At 44.4% G+C, this 27,176-nt stretch overlaps 1 protein-coding gene across 6 annotated transcripts in view; it reads right to left on the minus strand.

Annotated features, from left to right (window-relative positions):
• Positions 1-27,176, minus strand: part of ARNT2 (aryl hydrocarbon receptor nuclear translocator 2) — a 214,929-nt gene that overhangs the window by 122,366 nt on the left and 65,387 nt on the right. For all 6 annotated transcript variants that reach the window (XR_005216382.1, XM_037833232.1, XM_037833235.1 and 3 more), the window contains exons 4-5: positions 21,653-21,866; positions 17,687-17,900 (exon numbers count right to left, since the gene is read on the minus strand). Coding sequence is in view for 5 of the 6 variants with exons in the window: in XM_037833232.1 (XP_037689160.1) it covers positions 17,687-17,900; positions 21,653-21,866 (428 nt within the window). In the remaining variant the exon portion in view is untranslated. The remainder of the gene's footprint in view (positions 1-17,686; positions 17,901-21,652; positions 21,867-27,176) is intronic.

The following is a 27,176-nucleotide window of genomic DNA, read 5'->3' on the forward strand; positions in this document are numbered from 1 at the left end:
TCACACCAGTCCTGGCAGTCAAAGGATGCCCTTCAACCCGCAACTGCTACAAGCCTCCTCTCCCCAACTTGTTAAGTTCTTTAGTTCAGAGTTGCTCAAACCTGAATCTGGATGTAAATGCCTTGTGGATCTTATTAAAATGCAGATCCTGCCTCAGTAGGTCTGGGATTCTGCATTTCTAACAAGCACCCTGATGGTGCTGGTGGTGCTGGTCCACAGACCACAGTTAACAGATGTTACCAGGGTTTCCCTTCCAAGTGCAGATAACTATTTGCATCAAGTTTTATGGGGAATGTGCCGGTTTGAATGTATTATGTCCCCCAAAACACCATTATCTTTAATGTAATCTTATGTGGGCAGATGTATCAGCATTGATTAGATTGTAATTATTTGAGTGTTTCCATGGAGATGAGCCCCACTCAACTGTGGGTTATGACTCTGATTGGATAATTTCCATGGAGGTGTTACCTCACCCATTCAGGGTGGGTCTAAATTAAATCATTGGAGCCATATAAATGAGCTGACAAACCGAAGGAACTCAGTGCAGCTGCGAGTGACATTTTAAAGAGGAGCTATAGCCAAGAGGGACACTCTGAAGAATACACAGAAGCTTAGAGAGTAGCTGCAGATGAGAGACAGTTTGAAGACAGCTGTTGAAAGCAGACTCTTGCTCTGCAGAAGCTAAGAGAGGACAAATACCCCAAGAGCAACTAAGAGTGACATTTTTGAGGAACTGTAGCCTAGAGAGAAATGTCCTGGGAGAAAGCCATTTTGAAACCAGAACTTTGGAGCAGACGCCAGCCATGTGCCTTCCCAGCTAACAAAGGATTTCCGGACACCATTGGCCATCCTCCAGCGAAGGTACCCAATTGTTGATGTGTTACCTTGGACACTGTATGGCCTTAAGACTATAACTGTGTAACCAAATAAACCCCCTTTTATAAAAGCCAATTCATTTCTGGTGTTTTGCATTCCAGCAGCATTAGCAAACTAGAACAGGGAACAACCATAGACTCCCTATCTTCCTGAGGAGGAGTTAAACTCAGGGATCAAAGTGCTTGACAAGGTTAAGAACAGAGGTAGACTCCTTCCAGGTGACTTGATCTCAATCCCCAGATGATTTCACTAAACCAGTGCTTCTCAAATTTTAGCATGCGTAAGAATTACCTGGAGGATAGGTAAAGTACAGATTACTGGATCCTCCAAAATTCAGATTCAGCAGGTCTGGGGTAGAGCCGAAATTTGCATCTCTCATAAATTCAAGGAAGCTGCTGTGCTGGCCCAGGGACCACACTTTGGGAAACACAGCACTAGACCTCACGGAACCTTAGAGACTACAGGGGTCTGACTTGAATCTTGGGGCTCTGGCACCGTTCACCACTCATACGCCCTGGATCACCACAGAGCGAGCACTGCCTTGGCTTGCCCTCCATGACCCTTGGGTTGAGCTGCCCTGGCTGGACTGGCTTCTGGGATCCAGGAGCATAAGGCCATGCCAAGGCTTTGGAAGTTTCTTTGTATCCAGATGTCCCTGGGTTCAACAAGCTTCATCTGCACTGACGACAAACTCCACTTGCAGCAGCTCTTTGGCCTTTTCTGAGTGACCCTGGGAACCTCTCAACTATTTCAAGCCTCCTGGGTCTCAGCTGTGAAATGGGCACAGGATTGTGATGAGGCCTGAAGGGTCCAGGGTTCTTAGCCCTACCAGTGCAACAGAATTACCCGGGAAGCATCTTAGAAATTACCAGTGCCCAAGCCCCTCCCAAACCCACCAAATCAGAATCTCTGGGGGAGGAGGAGGGGCCCAGATGATTGATTCTAATGTGTACCCAGGGTTGAGACTTCCTGAAGTAGGTCCAAAAAGCATTACATAAAAATATAATGGAATTCGGAGTTCCAGGAAGATGCCAGAGTAGGTGAGGTGGAACCAGCTTCTCCTCCATGAAGGAAACTAGAAAGACAGACCGGAGGATGCCCAGGACCTCAGTTTCGGGGTGTGACCGACCATAGAGGGTCCCCCACAGTACGTGGAGGGGATGTGGACAAAAACGCAAGAGAGACGGTGGCTCCAGGGAGGAGGCAAGATTGTTCCCATGGAGCACCTCCCAGCGGTCAGCACCAAAACCACCGCTGGGCAAGGGAGTGAGCAGCGGTTCTCCACTACCATGCACCTACCTTGACAGTTGGCTGGGGCGTGATCCTCCACAGTCAGACAGCAGGGAGCTACCATGAAGGAACCCAGCAGCCAGCATTTACTCTCCCCCTCAGAAGGGGGGTACACAGGCAAGAAGTAGGGAAGGGAGAAGTGCCATACTGACAATCAGGAGCCCCTCACACACCCCAGGAACTTGAGAGCACAAGGCAGGCAGGGAGCGGGCAGGCAGTGCTCACATTCTATCTATGGGGTGCCCTTGAGAAAACCCTGCCTACCTGCTCAGGGCCGGCATCACAGCCCCAGGGCGAGAAGTCCCCAGTGCACACCGAGAACCAGTGCACTGATTGGTTCCCACCCAGTTTGGACTCCGCCCAGCACCCAGAATAAGTTCAAGGAAGACCAACTTGACACCTCCACCTACTGGTAGGAGAGGGAAACTGCACTCAAGCAAGCTGTACCTCAGGAGTGCTACCTGCTGGCAGGATTGGGAAACTGCACTCCAGCAAGTTGTAGCTTTACCAAATTATGTCTGAATGCTCAAATAATCCTGCATTTCCCAAAATAACCTTATCAAGATAAGCAAATGCCCTGAAGCCAAAAGAAAACTACAAAGCACTTAAAGAATCTAGAAGATATGGACAAACCAAAGGAACAAATTAAAAAGCTGGAAGAGACACAAAATTTGGAGCAATTAATTAAATAAGTACAAATAAATCTCCAAAACAACTTCAACACGATGGCTAAAGACATAAAGGGAATCAAGAAGACTCTACAAGAGCATAGAGAATTTGAAAGAGTAAATTAAAAAAAAGCAGACTTTATGGAAATAAAAGACACTGTGAATCAAATTAAAAATATATTAGAGACACACAATAGCAGATTTGAAGAGGCAGAAGAAAGGAGAAGTGAACTTGAGGACAGAGTAATTGAATGCAGGCACACAAAAGAACAAATGGGAAAAAAATTGAAAAATTTGAAATGGATCTTGGAGAAATGAAAGACAACATGAAGTGCACAAATATAAGAATGATTGGTGTCCCAGAAGGAGAAGAGAAGGGTAAAGGGCTAGGAAAAGTGTTTCAAGACATAATTGGGGAAACAACATAAGACCAAGTACCAACTACTCAGCAGGCACCATGGAGGTGAAAAGGCAGTGGTATGATATATTTAAGATTCTGAAAGAGAAAATTGCCAGCCAAGAATTCTTTATCTAGCAAAGCTCACCTTCAATATTGAGGGAGAATTTAAAATTTTCACAAACAAATGTGGAGAGACTTTGTTAACAAGAGATCTGCCCTGCAACAAATACTAAAGGGAGCTCTATCAGCTGAGAAAAAAAGAAATGAGAGAGAGGTCTGGAGAAGAGCACAGAACTGAAGAGTATTAGTAAGGGTAACTTAAAGGAAAAAAAGAGAGAAAAAATATACATATATCTGATAACTAAAAACCAAAGAATAAGAAGGCTGGTTCAAGAACTCCCTTCACAGCAATAACTTTGAATGTGAATGGATTAAACTCTCCAATTAAAAGATACTGACTGGTAGAATGGATTAAAAGGTATGACCCATTCATATGCTGTTTACAAGAGACTCATCTTAGACCCTGTGACACAAAGAGACTGAAAGTGAAAGGACGGAGAAAAATATTTTGTGCAAACTGCAATCAAAAGAAAGCTTGGGCAGCTATACTAATATTGGACAAAATAGACTTTAAATGTAACGATGTCATAAGAGACAAAGAAGGACACTGTATATTAACAAAAGGGACAATTCACCAAGAAGAAATAACAATCATAAACGTTTATGCACCCAATCAAGGAGCTCCAAAGTACATGAGATAAACATGGGCTAAACTGAAGGGAGCAATAGACATGTCTACAGTAATAGTGGAAGACTGCAATACACCACTCTCTTCTATAGATAAAACAACTAACTAGACAGAGGACCAATAAGGAAATCGAGAACATAAACAATATGTTAAATGAATTAGACTTAACAGAAATATATAAATCATTATATCCCAAAGTACCAGAATATACATTCTTCTCTAGCACCCATGGAACGTTCTCCAGGATAGATCATATGCTGGGGCACAAAAAAATCTTATTAAATTTTAAAAGATTGAAATTATTCAAAGCACATTCTCTGACCATAATGGAATGCAACTAGAAATCAACAACCAACAAAGAACAAGATCTTTCACAAATATATGGAGGTTAAACAACACATTCCTAAACAACCAGTGGGTCGAAGAAGAAATTGCAAGAGAAACTGGTAAATATCTAGAGATGAATGAAAATGAGAACACAACATAGAAGAACCTGTGAGATGCAGTGAAGGCAATGCTGAGATGGAAATTTTTATAGCTCTAAATGCATATACAAAAAAGCAAGAAAGCGCTACAACTAAAGACCTAGCTGAACAACTGAAGAGGCTAGAAAATGATCAGCAAACTAACCCTAAAGCAAGTAGAAGAAAAGAAATAACAAAGTTTAAAGCGGAAATAAATGAGCTGGAGAAAAAATAATTAATAGGATAAATAAAACCAAAAGTTGGTTCTTTGAGAAGATCAACAAGATTGACATATCCTTAGCTAGACTGACAAAGTCAAAAAGAGAGAAGACCCAAATAAACAGAATTAGAAATGAGAAGGGGATAATTACTACGGATCCTGAAGAAATAAAAAAAAAATCATAAGAGTATATTATGAACAACAGTATGCCAACAAGCTAGACAATTTAGAGGAAATGGACAATTTCCTGGAAACACATGAACAATCTAGACTGACCAAAGAAGAAATAGAAGACCTCAAGAAACCAATCACAAGCAAAGAGATCCAATCAGTCATCAAAAAGCTACCTACAAATAAAAGCCCAGGGCCAGATGGCTTCACAGGGGAATTTTATCAAACTTTCCAAAAAGAACTGATAACATTCCTGCTTAAACTCTTCAAAAAATTGAAGAAAAAGGAACACAACCTAATGCATTTTATGACGTTAATATCACCCTGACACCAAAACCAGATAAAGATACTACAAAAAAGGAAAATTATAGGCCAATCTCCCTAATGAATATAGATGCAAAAATTCTCAACAAAATACTTTCAAATCAAATCCAAAGGCACATTAAAAGAATTATACACCATGACCAAGTGGAGTTCATTCCTGGCATGCAAGGGTGGCTCAACATAAGAAAATCAATAAATGTAATTCAACACTAACAAATCAAAAGGAGATCATCTTGACAGATGCTGAAAAAACATTTGACAAAATTCAACATCCCTTTTTGATAAAAACACTTCAAAAGGCAGAATTGAGGGAACCTTCCTAAATACGATACAGGGCACATATGAAAAACCCACAGCCAGCATAGTACTCAATGGTGAGAGGCTGAAAGCCTTCCCTCTAAGATCGAGAATGAGACAAGGATACCCATTGTCACCTTGTTATTCAACATTGTTCTAGAAGTTCTAGCCAGAGCAATTCGCCAAGACAAAGATATAAAAGTTATCCAAATTGGAAAGGAAGAAGTAAAACTCTCATTATTTGCAGATATGATCTTATAATTGGAAAATTCTGAGAATTCAACAACAAAGTTACTTGAGCTAATAAAAAAATTCAGTAAAGTGGTGGGATATAAGCTTAATGCATGTAAGTCAGTAATGTTCCTATACACTAGAAATGCTCTAACTGAAGAGGCAATAAAAAAAAAATTCCATCCACAATAGAAACTAAAAAAATCAAGTATCTAGGAATAAACCTAACCAAGGATGCAAAAGACATCTACACAGAATATTACAAAATTTTACTAAAAGAAATTAAAAAGGATCTAAATAGGTGGAAAAATATTCTGTGCTCATGGATAGGAAGACTAAACATTGTTAATATGTCAATTCTACCCAAACTGATCTACAGATTCAATGCAATTCCAATCAAAATTCCAACAACCTACTTTGCAGACTTGGAAAGCTTACTTATCAAATTTATTTGGAAGGGAAAGGGGTCTCAAATTTTCAAAAACATCCTATAAAAGAAGAAAAAAGTGGGAGGACTTACACTTCCAGACAGTGAAGCCTACCATAAAGCTACAGCGGTCAAAACAGCATGGTATTGGCATAAAAATAGACATACTGATCAATGGAATTGAATTGAGAGTTTGGAAATAGACTCCCAGATATATGGTCAACTTGTTTTTGATAAGGCCCCCAAATCCACAGAACTGGGACAGAACAGTCTCTTCAACAAACGTGGCTAGGAGAACTGGATAGCCGTAACAAAAAGAATGAAAGAGGGGGGAGAACCTAAGATGGCGGCTAGATGAGACAGGGCAAAAAAACACCTCCATGAAAAATACTAGATAAAAACCAGAAAGTGACCCAGAACACCACTTACAGCGATGCACCAGCTGGACAAGGTCTGCTAAATCCACAGGGACCATGCACTTGGTGAAACTGGAAGTCTGCATTCCGAAATGAGTGAGTAAGCCGGCTGAAAGTCCCACAGCCATGCTGCGGTGTGGGGAAACTGCGGGTTGGTGTTTGGAGACAGACTAGTTCTTTTTGGGAAGAAAAAAAAAAAAAAACCAGGAGCGGCTGCAGATACAGCAGTGAGAACTGTGCAGTGAAGCACTGCAGGAGCGGGCTGTAGACAACACCTAGGTGTCTGGCTTGTAGGATAGCCCTCCCACACCCACTGCTGATTGTCCCGGGGCCAGAGGGACAGAGGAGAGAGCCAAAAGGAGTAAGAAACCGCACCCCTTGCAGCCAGCTCCCCGGCGTGCTGGTGACACTCCTGCCCAGGCCGGACCCACAGCCCAGAGCCGCGCCAGGAAACCCAGTCTGACAGGGAGTGTATCCCACAGCACTGCGCACACGCCACAGTATCGGCCTAGCTGTCCCGGAGCTGGGAAGGCGGAGCTGTGCGAAAGGGGGGGTGTTGAGAAGCCCCATTCAGCCATCTTTGCATCAGGCTGGGAGCGCCCCTGCACGGCCTGGCAGCCCGGGGCTTCCATTGAGGGAAGGTGCGCACTTGTGATGTAGCACAGCCTTCCCTCAGCAGAGGTCCTGGAAGATCACAGCTATCAAGCAAAGCAAATGCCAAGAGGCCAAAAACAACAGAAAATCTTAAAGCATTTGATAAAACCAGACAATATGGAGAACCCAATCCCAAACACCCAAATCAAACAATCGGAGGAGACACAGTACTTGGTGCAATTAACCAAAGGACTACAGTCAAAGAATGAGAGCATGGCACAGGATATAAAGGACATGAAGAAGAGCATGGCACAGGATGTAAAGGACATAAAGAAGACCCTAGAAGAGCATAAAGAAGAAATTGCAAGGGTAAATAAAAAAATAGAAGACCTTATGGAAATAAAAGAAACTGTTGGCCAAATTAAAAAGACTCTGGGATACTCATAATACAAGATTAGAGGAAGTTGAACAACGACTCAGCCTCCTTGAGGACCACAGAACAGAAAATGAAAGAACAAAAGAAAGAATGGGGAAAAAAATCGAAAAATTCAAAATGGATCTCAGGGATATGACAGATAAAATAAAATTTAAGACTCATTGGTGTCCCAGAAGGGGAAGAGAAGGGCAAAGCTCTAGAAAGAGTATTCAAAGAAATTGTTGGGGAAAACTTCCCAAACCTTCTACACAATATAAATATACAAACATAAATGCCCAGCGAACTCCAAAAAGAATAAATCCAAACAAACCCACTCCAAGACATATTCTGATCAGACTGTCAAATACTGAAGAGAAGGAGCAAGTTCTGAAGGCAGCAAGAGAAAAGCAATTCACCACATACAAAGGAAACAACATAAGACTAAGTAGTGACTACTCCGTGGCCACCATGGAGGCGAGAAGACAGTGGCATGACATATTTAAAATTTTCAGAGAGAAAAATTTCCAACCAAGAATACTTTATCCAGCAAAACTCTCCTTCAAATTTGAGGGAGAGCTTAAACTTTTCACAGACAAATAAATGCTGAGAGAATTTGCCAATAAAAGACCTGCCCTACTTCAGATACTAAAGGGAGCCCTACCTACAGAAAAACAAAGAAAAGGAGAAAGAGATATAGAGAATTTTAACAGACATATATAGAACCTTACATCCCAAATCACCAGGACACACATTTTTCTCTAGTGATCACGGATCTTTCTCCAGAATAGACCATATGCTGGGACATAAAACAAGCCTCAATAAATTTAAAAAAACACACAAAACAATTCAATATATTCAAAGCACATTCTCTGACCACAATGGAATACAAATAGAAGTCAATAATTTTTGATTTGTAACTCCACTATTTACTTCCTACAGGATATAAAATACATAAACTCTAATGACAAATCATTGGTTTTGGACTCAATGTAAAATATGTAATTTTTGACAAGAACTATATAAAGGCAGGGGAATGGAGGAGTATAAGAACATAGTTTATGGGTCCTATTGAAGTTAAGTTGGTATCAAAGAAAACCAAGATTGTTATGGATTTAAGAGGTTAAATTTAAGCCCCACAGTAAACACAAAGAAATTATCAGAGAATATGACCATAGAGATGAAAAGTAGAGTATGGGTTATGAGAAGTGGGGGAAGGGGCAATGGGGAGTTAAGAAATGAGTGTAGGGTTGCTGTTTGAGGTGAAGGGAAATTTCTAGTATTAGATGGTGGGAAGGTGATAGCATTACAATATTCTAAATGTGACTAATCCCACTAATGGAATGCTACGGAGGGGTGGAATAGGAAGATTTAGGCTGTATATATGTTTCCACAACTGAAAAAAAAAAAAAAAAAAAGACAGTCTAAATAGATGATAATTGAATGCCAAGGATGATCCTGGAAGGGATCTGAGAATGGAGGAGAGGAGGCTCAAAGGGACAAAGTTGGGACATAAGGAAAAAAAAAAAAAGGAAATATAGAATGTAAGCTTTGTATCAATGTTGGATTTCTTGAACTTCTTAGCTGCGCTTAATGGGATTGCATAAAAGAATGTCCTTGTTCATGGGAAGTGTATGTGTGAATTATAGTGTTTGTTCAAGGATGTGTGCAGCTAGCTCTCATATGTTCAGAAGACAGAGCAATAGATGATGGATGATAGGGAGAGAGGGAGGGAGGGAGGAAAAGAAAGAAATGGTGGTGTGACAGCATGTTAAAGTTGATGGATCGGGGTTATCGGGGGAAGGGGGTCAGGGTGTGTTGTGTATGGAGTTCGTATTGTTTTTGCAACTGTTTCTGTAACTTTGAATTTATTTCAAAATAAAATTTAAAAAAAAAAAGAATGAAAGAGGACCCTTACCTCACACCCTATACAAAAACTAACTCAAAGTGGATCAAAGACCTCAATATAAGCGACAGCACAATAAAACTGTTAGAATATAATATAGGGAAACATCTTCAGGACCTAGTAATAGGAGATAGCTTCTTAGACCTTACACCCAAAGTACAAGCAACAAAAGAAAAAAATAGATACATGGGAACTCCTCAAAATCAAAAGCTTCAGTGCCTCAAAAGACTTTGTTAAAAAGGTGAAGCAGCAGCCATCTCAATGGCAGAAAATATCTGGAAACCATATATCTGATTGAGAGACTGATATACTGCCTAAATAAAGAAATCCTACAACTCAACAACAATAGGTCAAAGAGCCCAATTATAAAATGGGCAAAAGACATGAAAAGGAATTTTTCCAAAGAAGAAATATAAATGGCTAAAAAATGCATGAAAAAATGTTCATCTTCACTAGCTATTAGGGAGATGCAAATCAAGCCACAATGAGGTATCATCTCATACCAATAAGAATGGCCGCCATTAAACAAACAGGAAACAATAAATGCTGGAGAGGATGTGGAGAAATTGGAACTCTTATTCATTGCTGGTGGGACTGTATAATGGTACAGACACCATGGAAGACAGTTTGGCAGTTTCTCAGAAAACTAGATATTGAATTACCCTACGATCCGACAATTCCACTTCTTGGTATATACCCAGAAGATTTGAAAGCAGTGACATGAACAGACATTCGTACACTGATGTTCATAGCAACATTATTCACAATTGCTGAGAGACTGAAACAAACCGTGTCCTTCCACAGACGAGTGGATACAAAAAATGTGGTATATACATACAATAGAACACTATGCAGTAAATAAGAAGCAACAAGGTCCTGAAACATATGGCAGCATGCATGAACCTTGAAGATATAATTCTGATTGAAATAAGTCAGACACAAAAGGAGAGATATTGTATGTTACCACTTGTATGAACTCTCTGAACAATGTAAAATCAATGTCTTATAATGTAGAATATTGGGGACCTAGTGATAGACAGAAGCTAGTGAGGGGGAATGATAACCTAATATGTTCAGATGTGTTAATGATGGGGAATTCAAAGGTATGGGAATGGGTAGGGGTGACAATTGTTTGTTAATGGGATTATAAATATTAGAACTCTATCGAAGGGGAATAGGATTGAACGGGGTTGTTTAAAGGCACATATTCCACAGATCAGCACTACAAATATAGACAGGTGCTTGTATGATATACTTCTAAGGTATGACACTAGCACAGAGTGTTGAAAACAGAAGGGCATATGGGAAAAATCTACCTATTGCATACTAGGGGCTAAAATTAATAGGAATACCATACTAGTACCACACAAATACTAGGGACAAATAATTAAGGGCTGAAAAGAGTTATGAGGTGTTTTGGGTCACGAGAATTGTTCAAAATGGAGAGTAATGAGGATTGAACAACTAAGTGAGAATAATATGAGATATGGATGGACTATCGTGGACAAAACACATGCTATGTGAACTTAAGAATCCCTGCTTTATAAGTTGAGCCCTTGATCTTGAGGCTTGCTTGGGTGAAACTTATGGTTGTAAAGGGGACGCTAAGCCCACATATAATTATGCCTCGGAGTCACCTCCAGAGACCCTCTTTTGTTGCTCACAGGTGAACTTTCTCTCTTTAAGCCTAATTCTGCAAATAAATCCATCACCCTCCCCCTGATGTGGGACAGGACCCCAAGGTGAATGAGTCTCCCTAGCGATGTGGGACACAGATTCCGGGAATAAGCCTGACCCTGGCATCGAGGGATTGAGAGTGCCTTTTTGACCAAAAGGGGGAAAAGAAAGGCAACAAAACAAGATTTCAATGGCTAAGAGAATTCAGATAGAGTCAGGAGGCTGTCTTGGAGGTTACTCCTATGCAAGCTTCAGCTAGATATGCCAAATGGCCACAATATGATAAACCCAAGTCAACAGTAGCCCCGAAAATCATACAGAATACCCAGATCCCTATCTGAGACTCTATAAAAGTTTCACTCACTAAATTTATTCTTCAGAAACATAAATCCTTCAGAGAACTTCTATGCCAGCTATGTCCCAAAACCCAGAGGCAGCAGCTTCTTCAAGTACATCAAGGATGTGTCCCCTTTTTTCATAAAGTTGACACCCCTTATCAACATGAACAAGTTGGGGTGATCACTGCCTAGACATCCATGAAGTTCAGGAAAGTGATTAAACTAGAGGAAGGGGTGCCAACAGACAAGACGGAATTTAACAAAGGGTGATGAATACCGAATCTATATAAATTTTTTTTTCTCAGTTGCTAGGGTGTTAGAATAGGTAGAAGGAAAGAATTGAAATGATGGAACTGTAACCCATAGCATCCTTTGAAGTTCGATCTATAGCTATTGTTAAAATGTAATTTGAAAGATATCATCTTTTTGTACATATATTTCACAATAAGGAAATAACTGAAACTGTGGAACTGTAAGCCATAATATTCTTTGAAATTTGCTCTCTAGCTACTTGTTAAAATGCATTTGGAAAGTTAAAAAATTAAATTAAATTAAAAATTTGAAAAAAAAAGACTCACAATAGGAATATTTGGATATTAAAACACTCTAAAGAAAAAAAATGTAACAGAATTCATTATAGTTACTGATATTTCACTGTTACTGCGAAAGGAGAAAATAAACATAAAAAGCATCCAGAGTCCTACAGGTGCCCTCTTCATAGACAAGCAGGGAGGCTTTGAAGTGAATGCAGCATCTTTCATGTCTCGCAGAAACACAGCCCGATGAAAGGTAAGCGAGGAGAGCCGCAGAGCTGGCTGCAAAGGGCTCCCTGGAGGGCTGCTCTCATCAACTGCTCTCTGTGCCCAGATCATGGCCCAGCCAAATTCTGTGATCCAAGGCTGAAAGTATCTGTGGACTTCAGCGGCGCCGCTCCAGGAGATAGGGAAGCTTAATCACAGCCGACTGGGGCATGTGAATCATGCACAGAGGCTGTCAGGCCAGAGTCCTCAGGGACAGACCTGGCTCGGGCCCTCCTCAAATTATGGCAAGGAATCTGGGCTGGAACAGTTGGGAAATGGGGGTTCATTCATTCACCAACAGTCAGGAGATCCTATCAGTATTCTTACCTGGGCCAGCCCCTTGCACCCTAACACAATCCCCTGATGAGGCTCCTTCTCAGTGTCTGGGAGGCAGGCAGGGGCAGTTACAGGGGCAGCTGAACAGCTCTGCTCAACCAGCTGTGCCCCTTGGTGCTGGAATGAGGAACAGAGGGGACATGGCTATTTAAGCCTAAGGTGGGTCTCAGATATGAACAATGTCTTTTGTGAAGAGTGAACTGGGAGTCAGGGGAGATGGGGAAAGGGGAGGTGGCTGATGTGAGGTGAGCTACATCCCAGACGGCCTGTCCATGATCATGATAAACAGGTATGTGTTAAAAGGATGAATAAACGATTACATGAAGTCATGACTGGAAAAAGAAAGAAAAAGAGAGGAAGACAGGAAGCAAGTCAGCCTCCACTTGTACCCTATTCCACGATTGTGAAGTTCTCTACACCGAACCAAAATGCTGACCGAATTCTCTGGACGGAAGAAAAATCCACGAGAAACAGAACAGCCGAAGTGCAATGTAGAGGAAATGGACCAAATAAACCTCGTCTTCAAAAGTCTGTGGGTTATCCTTCCCCACATCAGCCTCCCAGCCAGGGAATTGAGGCAATTCCTACCCAATGCAGTGCTTGGGGTCACTTAACAAGGCACCTCCAGTTTCTGCTCACCGGGATCAAGGTTTTCCAGAGTTTAGCAGCCACAGGGGGAACTTAGGAAAGGCCATCAGAAGGCACAGAAGAGAGCTCACTCATTGAGTTCCCCTGAGCAGTGTTTTTCTGCTGTTCCCACCTTGTCCCCGCAAGGCCCACCCCCCTGGGGAGATCCAGTTACTGCCAGAGGCTGTGGCTTTACCTGGAATGCCCTGGGACTCTTCCCCAGCTCCCCTGCTTTCCCGCAGCGAGCTGAGGCTCAGGCCATTCAGAGATCCACAATAATTATCTTCACAGCCCCTGACCCCACAAAATTTTTACTTGATCCCTATTCTCATCCATACCTGACATCTGGTCCATCTTCTGCTCAGAATCCTATAACCCAATATGCCCAGCATTCCCAGTGAGAGGAGAACATCATTCCCACTTCTCCGGGAAAATGCCTTGCTCCGTAAGGATCACCTCAAGGACCACTGAGGCTGGCTCTCCTAGACCAGGCAGTGCAGACTTCCAGTTCAGCCTGCCCAGCAACCCTTTCTCCTTTTAGCGACAGCACCCTGATTTCCTCTGGGGAATCCCCTCGTCCCAATTTGTGGGTCCAAGTGCGCTGGAAGGAGGAGCTGACCTCTCGCCCAGGCTCAGGGACTGGTCAGGAGGGGCAGGTGGCCCACAGTGAGCCAAGAGAGCCAGCCCTGGGACATTTGCTAGAACTGGGGAATTTCTGCTGGTGCTGAGCCAGTACAAAGGAAGCCCAGAGCTGCCAGTTAAATGCCTTTGCTGTCATGTGAGGAGAACCTGCCTGAGAATCAACTCTGCACAGAGGAAAGCAAAGCCGGGAGATGAAGGAGAAGGTACACTTTTGTTAGCAGCATTTGATTACCGGGATCCTTCTCTATCTGAAGCCGGTTAACCCTTTACAGTTAAGTGAACCAAATGCCCATTTGAGTTGGTTTTCTCTCACTTGTAACCCAGTCTGCTTCCATAGCTGCTCTCTTCCATGAGCAGGGAGGTCTATGGGAGGAAGGCACCGGCTCCTCCTAACCGGCCCTTGGAACCCTCAGCTCCCTGATCACCCTTACAAAGTAAAAGTTCAGTTGTACCCCAGCTCTATAATAGAGAAACTTTTCCAGGTTTATGTCCAGAGTTACTCAGTTTGAAATGACCAATCACTTTCACCTTCCTGTCGAAATACATCTTTAAAAGGAGTAGGGTTCTACTCTCTGTGAGCCACAGTAAAAACACTTGAGCAGTGGCCAATTCAAGTCCTGGAGAATTGACGTTTTTTGCACTACTCCTGAGCTTCCAGGGCCAACACAGTCTTCCCTACAGGGTTTTGCCAATCAACAATGGAGGGGTTCATAGTAAGGGGGGCTCAGCAGGGGCTTGGCCCCTGGCTTGTGCATGGAAATTGGTTCTATTTCACTTTTGCATCAGCTCTTAGTTCTTCTCCTCCAACCTCCCACCACTTCTTAGATTGTTGAGTTAAATCCTACACTGGAGCGTTGGGCATGAGAGTACAATCAGCACTGCCCCAGAGGTGAAAGCGTCCTTAGAGATTTTCCAGGCTGAGATAAGGAGAATGAGAAGAGAGTAAAGGCAACTGCCAAGATCACGAAGTAAAACCAGCCTACAGGGCTCCCAGCTCCCTCTCCAACAGTGTCTCTACCACATTGCTAATTGTTAGGTAAGGGCTCCACACATTCTCTCCCAATATGGATAAATCTCCATCTTTATTCACATACAAAGTAAGGAAATCATTACTTTGGTCCACGCCATTCCACGATGCTTCTAAGGAGATCCCACGTATCTCCTGACCCATCCTTTGTCACCACCTCTCCACCTACAGAAAAATTCAACTCACTAAAGAACACCATTATCAACACCACCCCAGTTACTGCAAGCCAGCAACAGTCTGGAGGCCCCGCTGTAGCTGGGCTTCTGGTCCCCTCCCCTCAATCACCCACACAGTCCCACCTCCTACCCCTTATGCCTTCAGTTTCTGGGACTCCTGCAAGTCCCAAGATTGAGACAGCAACTCACGACTGATTGAGATACTCAGGGGGAAGCAACTCCCCTTGGGCAAGTGGGCCAGGCTGCCCTACTTAAACCACCTCCATTCCGTCAGGCCTTGCCTGGCTCCCTGCCCCAAACCCACTCACTCCACCTTCTACCAAATGGACCAGGTCACGTCTTTCTGGGCCTGAAACTAAACATGTGCAGGGAAGGGAGGGTTTAAGAGACCCTAGTCCAATAATTGAAGCTGTCAAGCTGTCCCTGGGGTGAGGCTGTCACAAGTTATTATTACACCCACACTTTGGCTGGTTATGAAACCCACATCCCACCCAGTCCAGAGTGCCAGTAAAATCCTGAGGTCTTGCCTTAGTACCAGTCCTGCTGCAATTATCTTTTCCAAGTTTTCCCCGACCAGATCAGCAAGCTTTTATGTTGTATGTCCTGGGAGATTCACATCATATTCTCCCTGGTTCAGCGACTTGGCCCACTCTTCCACCCTAAGATAAGGACACAGTTCTCCAATCCCCTTTTGTTCCTCAGGAGAGGAACCTGACCTGAAGAAGGACTCAGAGGGCTTGGTTGTTCATCTCTCACTGAGCCTTCTCTGGCATCCTGGGGGACTTCCTCCACTGTACCAGCTCTGTCTGCAGGGGCTACCATCTGGTATTTACTCCAAGGACATTTCTGTCCAAATGTGGTTCACACTATCCTTTTAAATTCTGCCAGACACATTAAGACTTCAAACTGGCAGAAATGTCCACCCAACTCTGGTGAGCCAGTTAGCTAAACCCTTGGCCTGAGCCAGATCTGCCCTTGATCATCACTTCCTCTGCCATCTGCCCCAGCTGTGTCTCCTGACTGGGTTTTAGAAAGCCACATCCTGTGGTCAAATATAGAAGTCTGAGCAAGGACAGCTCTTTCCAGAGAAGATCATTTCAGCTGTCAAACCAACACTCCCTGCTTGATTTATTGCCCCTTTCACATTTCTCCTATATATTTAAACTTTATAAGGTGTGTTCTTTTAAGATGTTGATATGGAGTTCTCTAACAGCCCAAGGAGAAAGATGGCAGAGCAAGTCTTTCTCTGAGACTGTTTCTGCATTGTTGCTTTACAAGCATGTAGATCCTGTGCCAGGTCATGTGTTAGACACTACCCAAGATGCAGAGATGAATAAGACACAGACCCTAGCCTCATACCTAAACTCTCTGCCCTCTTTCTCCCTTTTATATATCATTTAACCAACACTGAGAAAATTACTATTACTGCTCAGAAACACCTGTGTGTACTGTACTCCTGTCACTTTGACAACATCTGATTGAGTCTTATGATGAGTAAAACACTGGCTCATTTATTTATCAGCCTTCTGCTGAATGCCTACTAAGTGCAAAGCACAAAGGTAGGCACTGTGCACAGAGACAAAAGTAAATGAGAATCCAGCAGCTCTCAGTATGGTCAGGGAGAATAACAGCATAAATCATAGAGCAAAATACAAAATTAGGATACAGTCAGTTCTGCTATAACATACAAATGTATTCCACTGTGATTGATAATTAGGGAACAATTGGAGCATAAGGTGAATCTTGCATTTGCTTATGAGTGATTTTGTCTACAATAAATACTAGGTGAACACAGAAAACCACACCCAGCTGAAGGGAGTCATGAAGAATGCACAAAACACACACACCTCAAACATCTACCAGCAACCTCAGTTCACTGTGTGTCATGAGCCGCACCCATCCTTATCCAGTGCTACAACTTTCCATCTGATTTCAGATAACCTTCCCTCCACCATTTCACAGTAACAAACAAGCAGCAACCCTTCCAGGGCTCACTTCCACAAGCAAACTTCAGGTCACTGTCAAAGTAAAGTGCCACATTTATGGTAGTATTTATGTATTTCTTAACCATTTAGCATGTGTAACACTGTGCTGCCGATTTTATTAGGTTCCTATCTTTGTTTTTACGTGCCACTCACGAAGTTTTTGAGTGAGTGCTACCAACGTTTTTTTTTCTAATAACGAACCTTGGTTTTTAATGCATGGTTTTATACCACAGTGATTTTAGGAACATATGCGTTGCATTACAGAAGTAGTCACTATATTTAAAAGTTTCAGTAAGGAACTACATTTCAGGTAACTGAAGCCTGGGTAATGAATGCCCACACATAATCACACACTGCATAAACCTCATTACAGAGCTTGTGGATAGGAATAAAGTATCAACACTGACTCCTAGTGGCAATGTACTCTTATTGCAGGTAAAATATAGGCAAACGATGTATTAAAATGAATTTTTAAAATATAGAGGGTGAATGAAGCCATTTCACAAGCCAAGTCAAATAAATCCCCTCACGTTTGGGTGGCCTTTTCTGACCTCCAGCTCCCTGGTCTATTTTCTGAAAGAAGTTTTAGTCAGTCTCCAAGTTCAAATGGCCCCATAGAGGGAGATACACTGACCTGTCATTGAGTTTTCCGAGGTGCACAGCTGCTCTCTCAGCTTCTCCACATCATCAGGATGCACCTGTTCATAGAGGGTGCTCCCAAACCACTCTGACTGGGGCTGATTTAGAACAGGAGTGACGGAGTCAGATACGTAAATCACTCGTCCTGTCTCAGCTGCCACTACAAACAGAAATCCATCAGCCGCTTCAAGGATGAGGTGCTTCAGTTCCTGGGAAGAAAAGATGATGATTAGGGCAAAACACTGACAAACACAGGTCAACTAAACTTCTTAACAACCTTGAATTTTTAATTCAGATACTAGTTCTGGTACACAAATAGTTTGGGAAACTCTGGTGGCTTTTTTACTGGAAAATGAGTTAGAAAAATGCACAAAGCTTGCACCACCCCTAAGATGCAGCAGCGACTCAAAACACTGTTAGTCCTGTCTTAACTAATCACTTATTAGAGAGAGAGAGAATTTCCAGCCCAGGGTAATGCGAGAGGAAGGAGTGATCACCAGAAGGAGTGATCACCAGGAGGTGTTGGGCTGCCAGAGGTGTGAATGGCCTCACCCATATATTCAAACCCTTGGTACAAAGGATGCCTGATGGAAGGAAGGGAAGGAGAATGGGAAAACAAGAATGAAAGAGACCATGTGTCTCCTCACCTACTGCTTGCCACCCTGAGTGCACTTTTGTTCCCCTTCTCCTCCTCTTCTTTCTGAGCCAAATGCTAGCACTGGATATGAGTATCACCTTACAACTGGATGTCTGTCAGATTTCCAGAACTCTGACAACCATCATTTCCACAGAATTTCAAGAGTAACCCTGCAAGGTGGCAGGGCATACACATTACCCATATCACTTTACGGTGAGAAGAGAGGTTAGAAGCCCCAGCCCGGGGGTCACACTGACTCACCGGTGTTTCAACTGGCACTGAAGGCAGGAAGGAAGCTGCTTGGGATTAACAAATGAGCGGCAGGAAGCCTTGCATCACCCGGGAAGGATGTGAATGGGGCAAAAGCATCTTTTTAAAGGGAGATGTCTTAACTCCATAGTGCCTGAAGGCAGCTGAGGTTTAGCTACCCATGTCATTCTCACATCAAGCTAGGAGTCCCCGCCTGCTGAGTGAAATGGGCTCCATTCCTGCAACAGTTGAGTGGTTAACTCTTTCCCATGCTCTGGAGACCGGGGCTGCCCCTCCAACCACCTTATGCACTGTTCAGGCAGCAAAGAACAAAGGTTTCTTTCCAGAGCAGTGGTTGGCAAACAGCTTTTGCTGTGAATCCTTTGTTCAAATGTAACCTCACATGAAAACCCCACTGTGAGACATACTAACCGGATAGTGGAAGAGAAGAGGTGGGGGAGGTAGTCTAGAGCATCTGGCCCTGCCCTAAGTGTGCTAGTCCCAGAGAGGGATCCAAGGACCTGAAGATTCGAGAATGTTGATCTGCTGTTGAGCAGAACCTGGGGAGCTCTGTAAGTGTCTCTAAGTACTTGGCTAGGTAGGAATTCTAAAATTCTCTGGCTGGGAAACAAGTGTGGGAGCAGATTGCACAAGCTTTTTAAAGTAAAAGTTTGCCCATTTCTTTTGCATTGCTCTTCTGTTGTTCTGTGTCTCCTAGACTTTTGTGTCAGCATTTTTATTTTCAGTACTGTTAACATTTTCCCAACCAGTAAGAGCTGTAAAAAAATGGAACAGGATGACTGGAGAAGTGAAGAATTCTCTGTCACTGGAAGAGAGCGAGCAGAGGCTGAGTGACTTCATTTATTTATTCATTTTTGCATCCAGTCAACAAATACTTTATTTTGCAAGGCCTGTGGGGAGGTCCCAAAGGACAGAGCATCATCCTCATCATGGACCCTGTTTTATTTTATTTTATTTTATTTTTTTTTTACCTCCTTCTCCTGATTTTTGTTTCGGGGAGTATGTCACTGAGCACCAAGAACTAGCCTTGCCTCTATTCTCCAGTTAAACAAACTCTAAGGGTTAAGAGCATGGATTTTGGAATAAAAGAGACTATCACCTGTGGCTCTGTCATTTATTAGCTATGTAACTCTGGGCATGTTTTTATAGCCTCAACTTCTGTTATTTCTTGCAGTTTTATCAGTGAGTTCCTGTGCGGTTAAATGAGATCCTACATGTAAAGGACTCAGTAAAGACCTGGCACACAGTAGGAGCTCAATAAATGTACATTATTGGGATAACTGCCTTCTCTCTCCACTCCACTTTCATCATCCTTAGTCACTTTAAGACAGAGATGAATTTCAAATATTGACCTAACAGGATTTTTAATAAGAATTAAAGAAATGTGGAAAAGCTTCTTTCTGACCTTGACAGTAGGTGCTGAATACATTTCTGTCCGGTCACCTACCAGTTACTCTGCCTTCATTATACCCCAAGCCCCATGTTAAGCATCCCGCATTCATGGATTCTTTCTTTCTCACCCCGGCCTCATGAGGTAGGAGCGATCACTGCACTCACTCATTATTACAGAGGTGGAGATGAGGCTCAAAGCCCACACCCCTCCCCACAGCACTGCCTGTCCTTTCAGTGGCAGACACTGCTGTGGCCAGACTTTCCCAACCCTGTGGGGTGGGTGGCGTCTCAGGGCCCCTGTCACGAATAAAGGAAGAATTGAGTGTGTTCTGCCGCGGAACGGGCAGCAGCAAATGTCAGTCCTGCTTCCCTTGTTCTTTTCTAAATCTGACTTCCATGACATGGACACAGAGTCTCGGCTCCAGCAGAACAAACGATTCTGCCACTCAACCAAACCTTTTCCGTTCCTGCCACTGAGGCTCTGCACACTTTGTTCCTCTCCTGTAAAATCCCTTCTCGCTCCCTCTTTCTATCCACACCTGTACTTCCTTCATAGCCTGTCAGTGGTGTCTCGCCCCTGAGCAGTCCTCCCTGATAATAGCAGGCCACTTCCACTCTCTTGCATTTTGGCCACATGCTCTGTGCCTCACTAAATACCCCATGACTTTAAGGTGCACACATTGAGTAATTTTGTACTTCCTAACTTCATTCCCTTACAGCCATATCACTTTGCCTTGTTTCCTCCCACCGTATACAAAGTACTTTCAAATCCATCATCTCATTTATCCTGCAAAAGCTCTTGGTGTTAGGAAGGCAAAAAGTTTTAGTTCATCTCATAGAAGAGCACATTGAAGCTTCAGGAGTCTGCCGATCGGCCCAATGGACTCAAAGCACAGGCCTTCTGGCTCACGTTATAGTCCATTTTTAAATACTAAATTAGTCACTAACTATTTTATTTGTTCTGTTCTTCCTAACTATTAAAAGACTAGTGCAGTTGATAAAAATATGGCTTTGGGGATCCAACCAACCTGGGTTCAAATCCTGGCCCCACCACTAAAGCAGCTGGTTAAATCTGGGCAATCTGCTGAAACTTTCTGGTTAAATCTGGGCAATCTGATGAACCTTTCTAAGCCTAACTTCCCTATCTATAAAATAGAGATGAATAATAAATAGTAGGGCTGAAATGAGGAATAAATGAAATAATGCACATAAAGATAGGACTCAGAACCAGGCACACATCAAATGCCTGTTACATGCTAGCTACTATTATTCTCCTTGCTATTATTATTACAACTGCTGTCGTTGCTTTCTTTGTGATCATTATCACCACCAGTCCAGCAGAGGAGAATTGGATTTCTACTGGCCTCTTCTTGTGTCCCATGGCACTATGCTAAGCACACTGTCCAGATGCTCCATATCTTTTTGTTGAGTGATGCCTCATTAAGGTACATGGGAAATAAGAAAGCAGAGATGCAAACATCTGACAAACACTCTTGAAGAAGGCTTCTGGGTAAAAAACAAAATTTTTTGACTTCGTCCCTTCCTCAAACTTTAACCTGTTTCCCCAAGTCATTACATCACCTTGGTGACACAGTTATCTTCCCCTTTCCAAGATGACACCATATAGGAAAAAAGATGAGCAATGACCGGCGCCCAGCACACCTGCTCCGTTAGGAACGAAGGCTTGTAGGCGCCATCCGTCGACTTGTTGCCCGTGCCCCTCATGGACTTCATGTGGGAGACGGCCATGCGGAGGATGGTCAGCTTGTCTGGCTTCCGGGCCAGCGCGCTGCACGTGGGGACCATGTCGGACAGCTCCGTGATGTACTGTGTCATCTTGTTCCGCCTGCGCCGTTCAATCTCACTGTGATTCTCTCTTCCCAGAAAGCACAAGATCAGGAGGGAGGGAAAGAGAAGCGTCAGACTAGGGGTCACTATCTAAAGGGATAAAAAGCACTTTGCTAACACCAAGGAACCAAGAAACAGGGACCAACTCGTAATAGCTAGGAGCTTTTACATATCGGGCAGGATGGCTCTTCTGAAGCCTCAGCAAGCTTTGTCTCAGTGCATGGAGAGCACAGCCTTCTCAGATTCCTCAGTCTCAAGTTCTGAAGTCTCCTTATTGCTCCCATGTACCTGAGTACTATTTATTGAGCATAAATTTATTAAGCATAAAGAATTAAGATGTTATATTCTTCAGCAGTATAAAATTAACCCAGCGTGCACACATGAATCCATACATGTGAGTGGACACACCACTAAATGTAGCCACTGTCGGCTAATTATGTGGTTTGCAGAGACCCTATAAGAAGGACCTATGGCTTCGCTATTCTTTGTGTCACTAAGTAGACCATAACGACCCAAATTTTCTTCACATGAAGTTGTGAACAAGGCTTTTTTCTAAGATCCACACATTTTCTGCAGCATAGTAACAGAACAGGTACATTCCTAAGCTTATTAAACAAGTAAAAATTAAACACACACACACATACACTGCGGGTAATTAGTGAAATCAATCTCTGTGATGTGTTAAGATGAAAAACTAGCAGAAGGGATGGTAGAATGTTTCCATCTCAGGACCATGAAATTCAGGCTCAAAAAGAGAGTTACAGCCAACCCCGTTCAACAACACTAAGACAAAGCTTTTACTTGGGATAAAAGAATTGTCTAAAAATACATCACATATCTTTTGTAGGCATTAGGGTTTCACTGATGCTCAAAGAACAAGAGAGATGCTAACAGCAGGAAAGGACAAACCTCAGGAGAAGCTGCCTCCACACACTGCATGTATTAATCAGGTTTAACCCCTTCCTCCCAGGCGGGGAGCAGACTTGCTAATCATTCCCAATTACATGCAAGTCACACATGCTAAGGCCCTCTGTGAACATGCAAACTGTGGGGAACATGCAAACCATGAAGAAGCAAGACTCCATTGCAGGGAGCTGCCCTGAGCCATCCAGCAAATACCTTCTGTACAAATAGCACAGAGCCAGGCACCAGTGGGGAGGAGGATGGCAGACAAAACAAGCAATGCCCAATTCCCATCCTTAAGCAGCGGGGGATCAAATTAGGAAGGTAAAATATATACCTTGTAGAGTGGAAATGGAAGTCTGACCATGATTAAATGATCAAAAAGCCACATTCTATGTTTTTCTAAATAAAAACCACAAGAGGTAAGAGGAGGAGGTGGTCCTGGGGCTACAGAGGCTGGGAGAAGTGGAGGAGGAGCTGGGCAGGAGCTGGACCTAACCGGCAGCAGGAAAAGGAAACGCATTCTGGGAAGAGGATCAATACGATCAAAGGAAGGCCTGGAATTGGGACTAAGGGTTTGAGGAGAGGAGCCAGGCCGGGATGGAGGGGCAGACCCCACCTGCAGGACAGGGAGTGAAGAGCATGAAAAATCCAGAAATTGCCAGATCACAGGGAGAAAGCTGTTGTGGAGGGCAAGCTGGTAACACAGCCTTGCTCTTACAAGCCCTGTGGCTGGCCTCAGGAGAGAGGCCGGGCAGTAGGGTGAGTTCCTAGGAAGCAGGGCACAGGGGCTGAGACCAGTGAGGAGATCCCTGAGGCTCCGCAGTGACAACCCTTTAGAGAGGACCAATCAGAATGGGGACAACATACCAGCAAGAGCACAAATGCTCATGCTCCACAGGGCAAAGGCACTCCTGGACAGGGAAGGACATACAATCTCCAGGAAAAGGGCTTTGGGATCATTGGACACAGCTTGTTTACTGGGGGGTGATAAAAGGGAACCAAAGAAGACGGAGCAGCAATTACAAAGAAAGAGGGAAAGCGATAAAAGGGGGGGTAATTTGATTAGGGGACTCCTGGATTCTCTAGCAAATGCAGGAATCCTTCCTTGGAAGAGATAGGGGCATTCCTTTCCCCTCTCTCCACAATTCCAAAAGGGCAAACACATAGTGGCAGCCCATGAACTGGATCTGTCATCAATATCCCCACACCTGTCACAGGAGCCTTGGAGGTGCTGGCCCACGGGGACAGTGGAAAAGGCCTGGGTGAGCCCTCAGAGGTGAGGTCTCCCCAACCTTGCCAGCTCACACTGTGAGGCAGACCAGGTAGGGTGGTGGTATGCAGAAAATGCTGGCTGGGGCTGCTGCTGTGTGTGCGGTGTTGGGCAGGAAGTCTGGCACTTGCGGAAAGCATATAAATGACGCAGGAGGAGGAATCCACACCCCCTACACACACCCTCTCCTGCCTGAGGCTTTCCCCTCATCTCCAGCTCAAAGCAGCTCCCGAAGGCCAACCTGCTCATACCACCTGAGATCTCAACTCCACAGCCAGACTTTCAGGATCTCCCTAACCAGGCCCCACTCACTGTTTCCCCACTCTATTCCAAAAGACATTCGGCCACTGAGTGCCTCTCCTATCACAAGAACAGATGTCCTTTCCTACTGACTCTCACTTCACCACACCTTGAATTGCTTCTCTGCCTCATCTTTTGTTTGCATGTCTCTTGTAAAAAGCTCTTGATTCTCTTGCACCCTCCACAGCCCACTGCCCAAGGTGGCGGCCACTAATTTTCACCTTCTTATTTTTATTCTTTCTGGTGTAAGGGAAATGTTCAAAAATAGACTGAGGTGATGAATTTACAACTATATAATGGTACGGTGAACAACTAATTGTACACTGTGGATGACTGTATGGTATGTGAATATATCTCAATAAAATTGAATTTGAAAATATTTATATTGGTCATGTCTCCACTCTTCCGTTTTAATGAGATATCACACACCCACACATCTGTGTAAATCACATGAAGAGCACAGTGTGTCTTCTTTGACTCTGTGATGACAGCTCTGGGGAGCTGGCTGTCCCAACTATGAAACAAAATTCAAGACACCACCACCCACTAGTGGCAGCTGACCCCAATTGCAGGCACAGAAGAAATGCTCGTTCTCACTAGGGAATGTCAATCCAAGGGGCTCTGGGAAGATGCTCTTGAACTGCTTAGTGTGTTAAAAGGTTTTGGCCTCTCCAAATGTGGGGTTACAGGCTCTGCTGGGCAGGACAGGTGTCACCCTGACTCTCCAGGTCCACCAGGAGGGCAGAGATTAGAGAGGAGCTTGTTTTGCCCTCCCTGAAGGAGGGTGTGGCAGCACTACCAGCTTCCAGGGAGGTTCGTCTTTAGAGAAGCATTTTCTAGTGTGTCATCAGGGTTTCCCTGAGATGGAGTGCTTATCACCATCTGCTGTCAGGACAGGTGACTTGATAACTGGAATTCCAAGAGGCGGGGAGTGAAGGCAAACCGAGTGCTCACAAATGAAACGAAGGCTACCCTCTTCAAGTCCAGCCTGGGAAGGAAGAAAGGCCAGCTCTGCAACCCCACTTCTTATTGCCTCCTTGGCAAGAACCTCTCCTGCTTTGAAGCTCACCCCATCTGTCCCTACCACCCTATGGGTCCCCCATCACTGCCATCCACCAGCCACCCACACAAGACACTGAGGACCCCTGCCACAGCCCCTTCAATAGCCTCACAGGTAAGGAGGCCCACTTTCACTGCCCCTTCTCCCATGTCCTCCCTCCTCCATTCGACCTCAGCCAACCTCTCCCCTGGTCACAGCGTCCCACTATTTGACCACAACTTCCTACTTTTCCAGCTCTCTCAGACGCCCATAAAATTAGAACTATTCTTTGACTGCATTCCAACTTTCGGTCTCTGGTCTCTTCCATTTTCTCTCACATTGCCAACTCCTGCCCCTGGCCTCACTTCATTCCCTCCTGCAGTTGGGCCTACAGCTTGGTTTCCCCAGTTACTTTCCCACCAGCACCTTAACTGCCTCAAACCCCTCCCCTGCACCTGCCCTAACCCCCCATCCCTAACCCATGAAAAATCTGCCTTCTCCTGTCTCTAGCCAGCTGGGCATTGCTGGAGAGAAACTCTACATCAGTGTTGGCTGAGACCAGTGCTACGTCAAATTCATGGTCTGCAATTTCAACTGAGGTCTGAAGCCTTTTACATTTCTTCCTTCAGTTAGCCTCTTTTGAATTCTCCTCAGGAACATCACAAAACACTCTCTGAAGCACCCTGATGAAACTCTTTCCACAGACTCGCTTCCTATTCAACCAAGAAAGTAGAAACCATCAGGAATTAAGGTGTCAACTTCCCACCCACTCACCACCCACCAGCTTCACACTTGGCTACGTCTGCAGCTCCTTCCCTCTGCCTCAGAGAGTGAGTGGCCTCCTCCTGGGCTCAGATCTACCCCTCCCCTCCAACGCTCCTCCGGATCCACCTCTCCCCAGACCTCACTTCAGAATCTTCCAAATCTCTGGCTATGCTCACTCTTTCCCCTCAACAGACAGACGTGCTCATGACCTTCCCCATCCTTAAAAAATTCTCCATCAGTCCCTAATGCTCTCTCCTTTTTAATCCACATCCAAACTGCTCAAAAGAGTTATCCCCATTTGTCTGCATCTCCTCATCTCCCAGTTGGTTGTCCGCCCACTGCAGCCTGGCCTCTGCCCCACCAGGTCACCGTGATGCCGTGGTGGGAGGAGGGAAAACGAGTGTCAGCAGAGCCACGTCCAAGATGCCACAGCGCCCGGAGCTGCATGAGTCATGTGCGGGGGCGGGGAAGAGCTGAGGCCTCGGCAGGCGGTGAAGCAGGCCCGCGAGCACTGCTGGCCCTGGAAGGCAGGATCCTAGAGAGTGTGTGTGTGTAGTGTGTGCACACACATGTGTGAGTGTGGTCAGGGTAGGAGGGGATGGCAGCAGCAGTGGGCAGCTTCAAATCTACTACGCTCAATCTGAGGCTTGCTGTGAGGGGCCCGGCTGTGCAAGGCTAATTGGGCTAATGGCTGTGGCCTTATTTCCCAAACCAAAAACTGAGACACGAGTTCCAACGACAGACAAGACATCTGAATTTAGAGCCACTTGGGAAAAGCTGGGAAACCTGGTTTAACAGACATCAAGGGACAGAAATAATGGCACAGCACCCTGCTTGGATTCCGAGTCAACAAACCACACTGGGTGCTGGCAGGAACCTCAGCCACCACCTCGTCCAGGGCCTCACCTGAGGGGGCTTCTCTTGACTGACCGTAAGCAGAGAAGCAGGAAACAGGAGCAGCCCCAGGGAGCACAGTCTGAAGCAGGCTCTCCACCCCACCCCTGGACAGCAGCCACAGCCACTGGCAAGGTGGGAGAGATGGGGGTCGATTCAGTAAT

Source organism: Choloepus didactylus, chromosome 4 (genome assembly GCF_015220235.1).
Source record: "Choloepus didactylus isolate mChoDid1 chromosome 4, mChoDid1.pri, whole genome shotgun sequence".
NCBI lineage: Eukaryota > Metazoa > Chordata > Mammalia > Pilosa > Megalonychidae > Choloepus > Choloepus didactylus.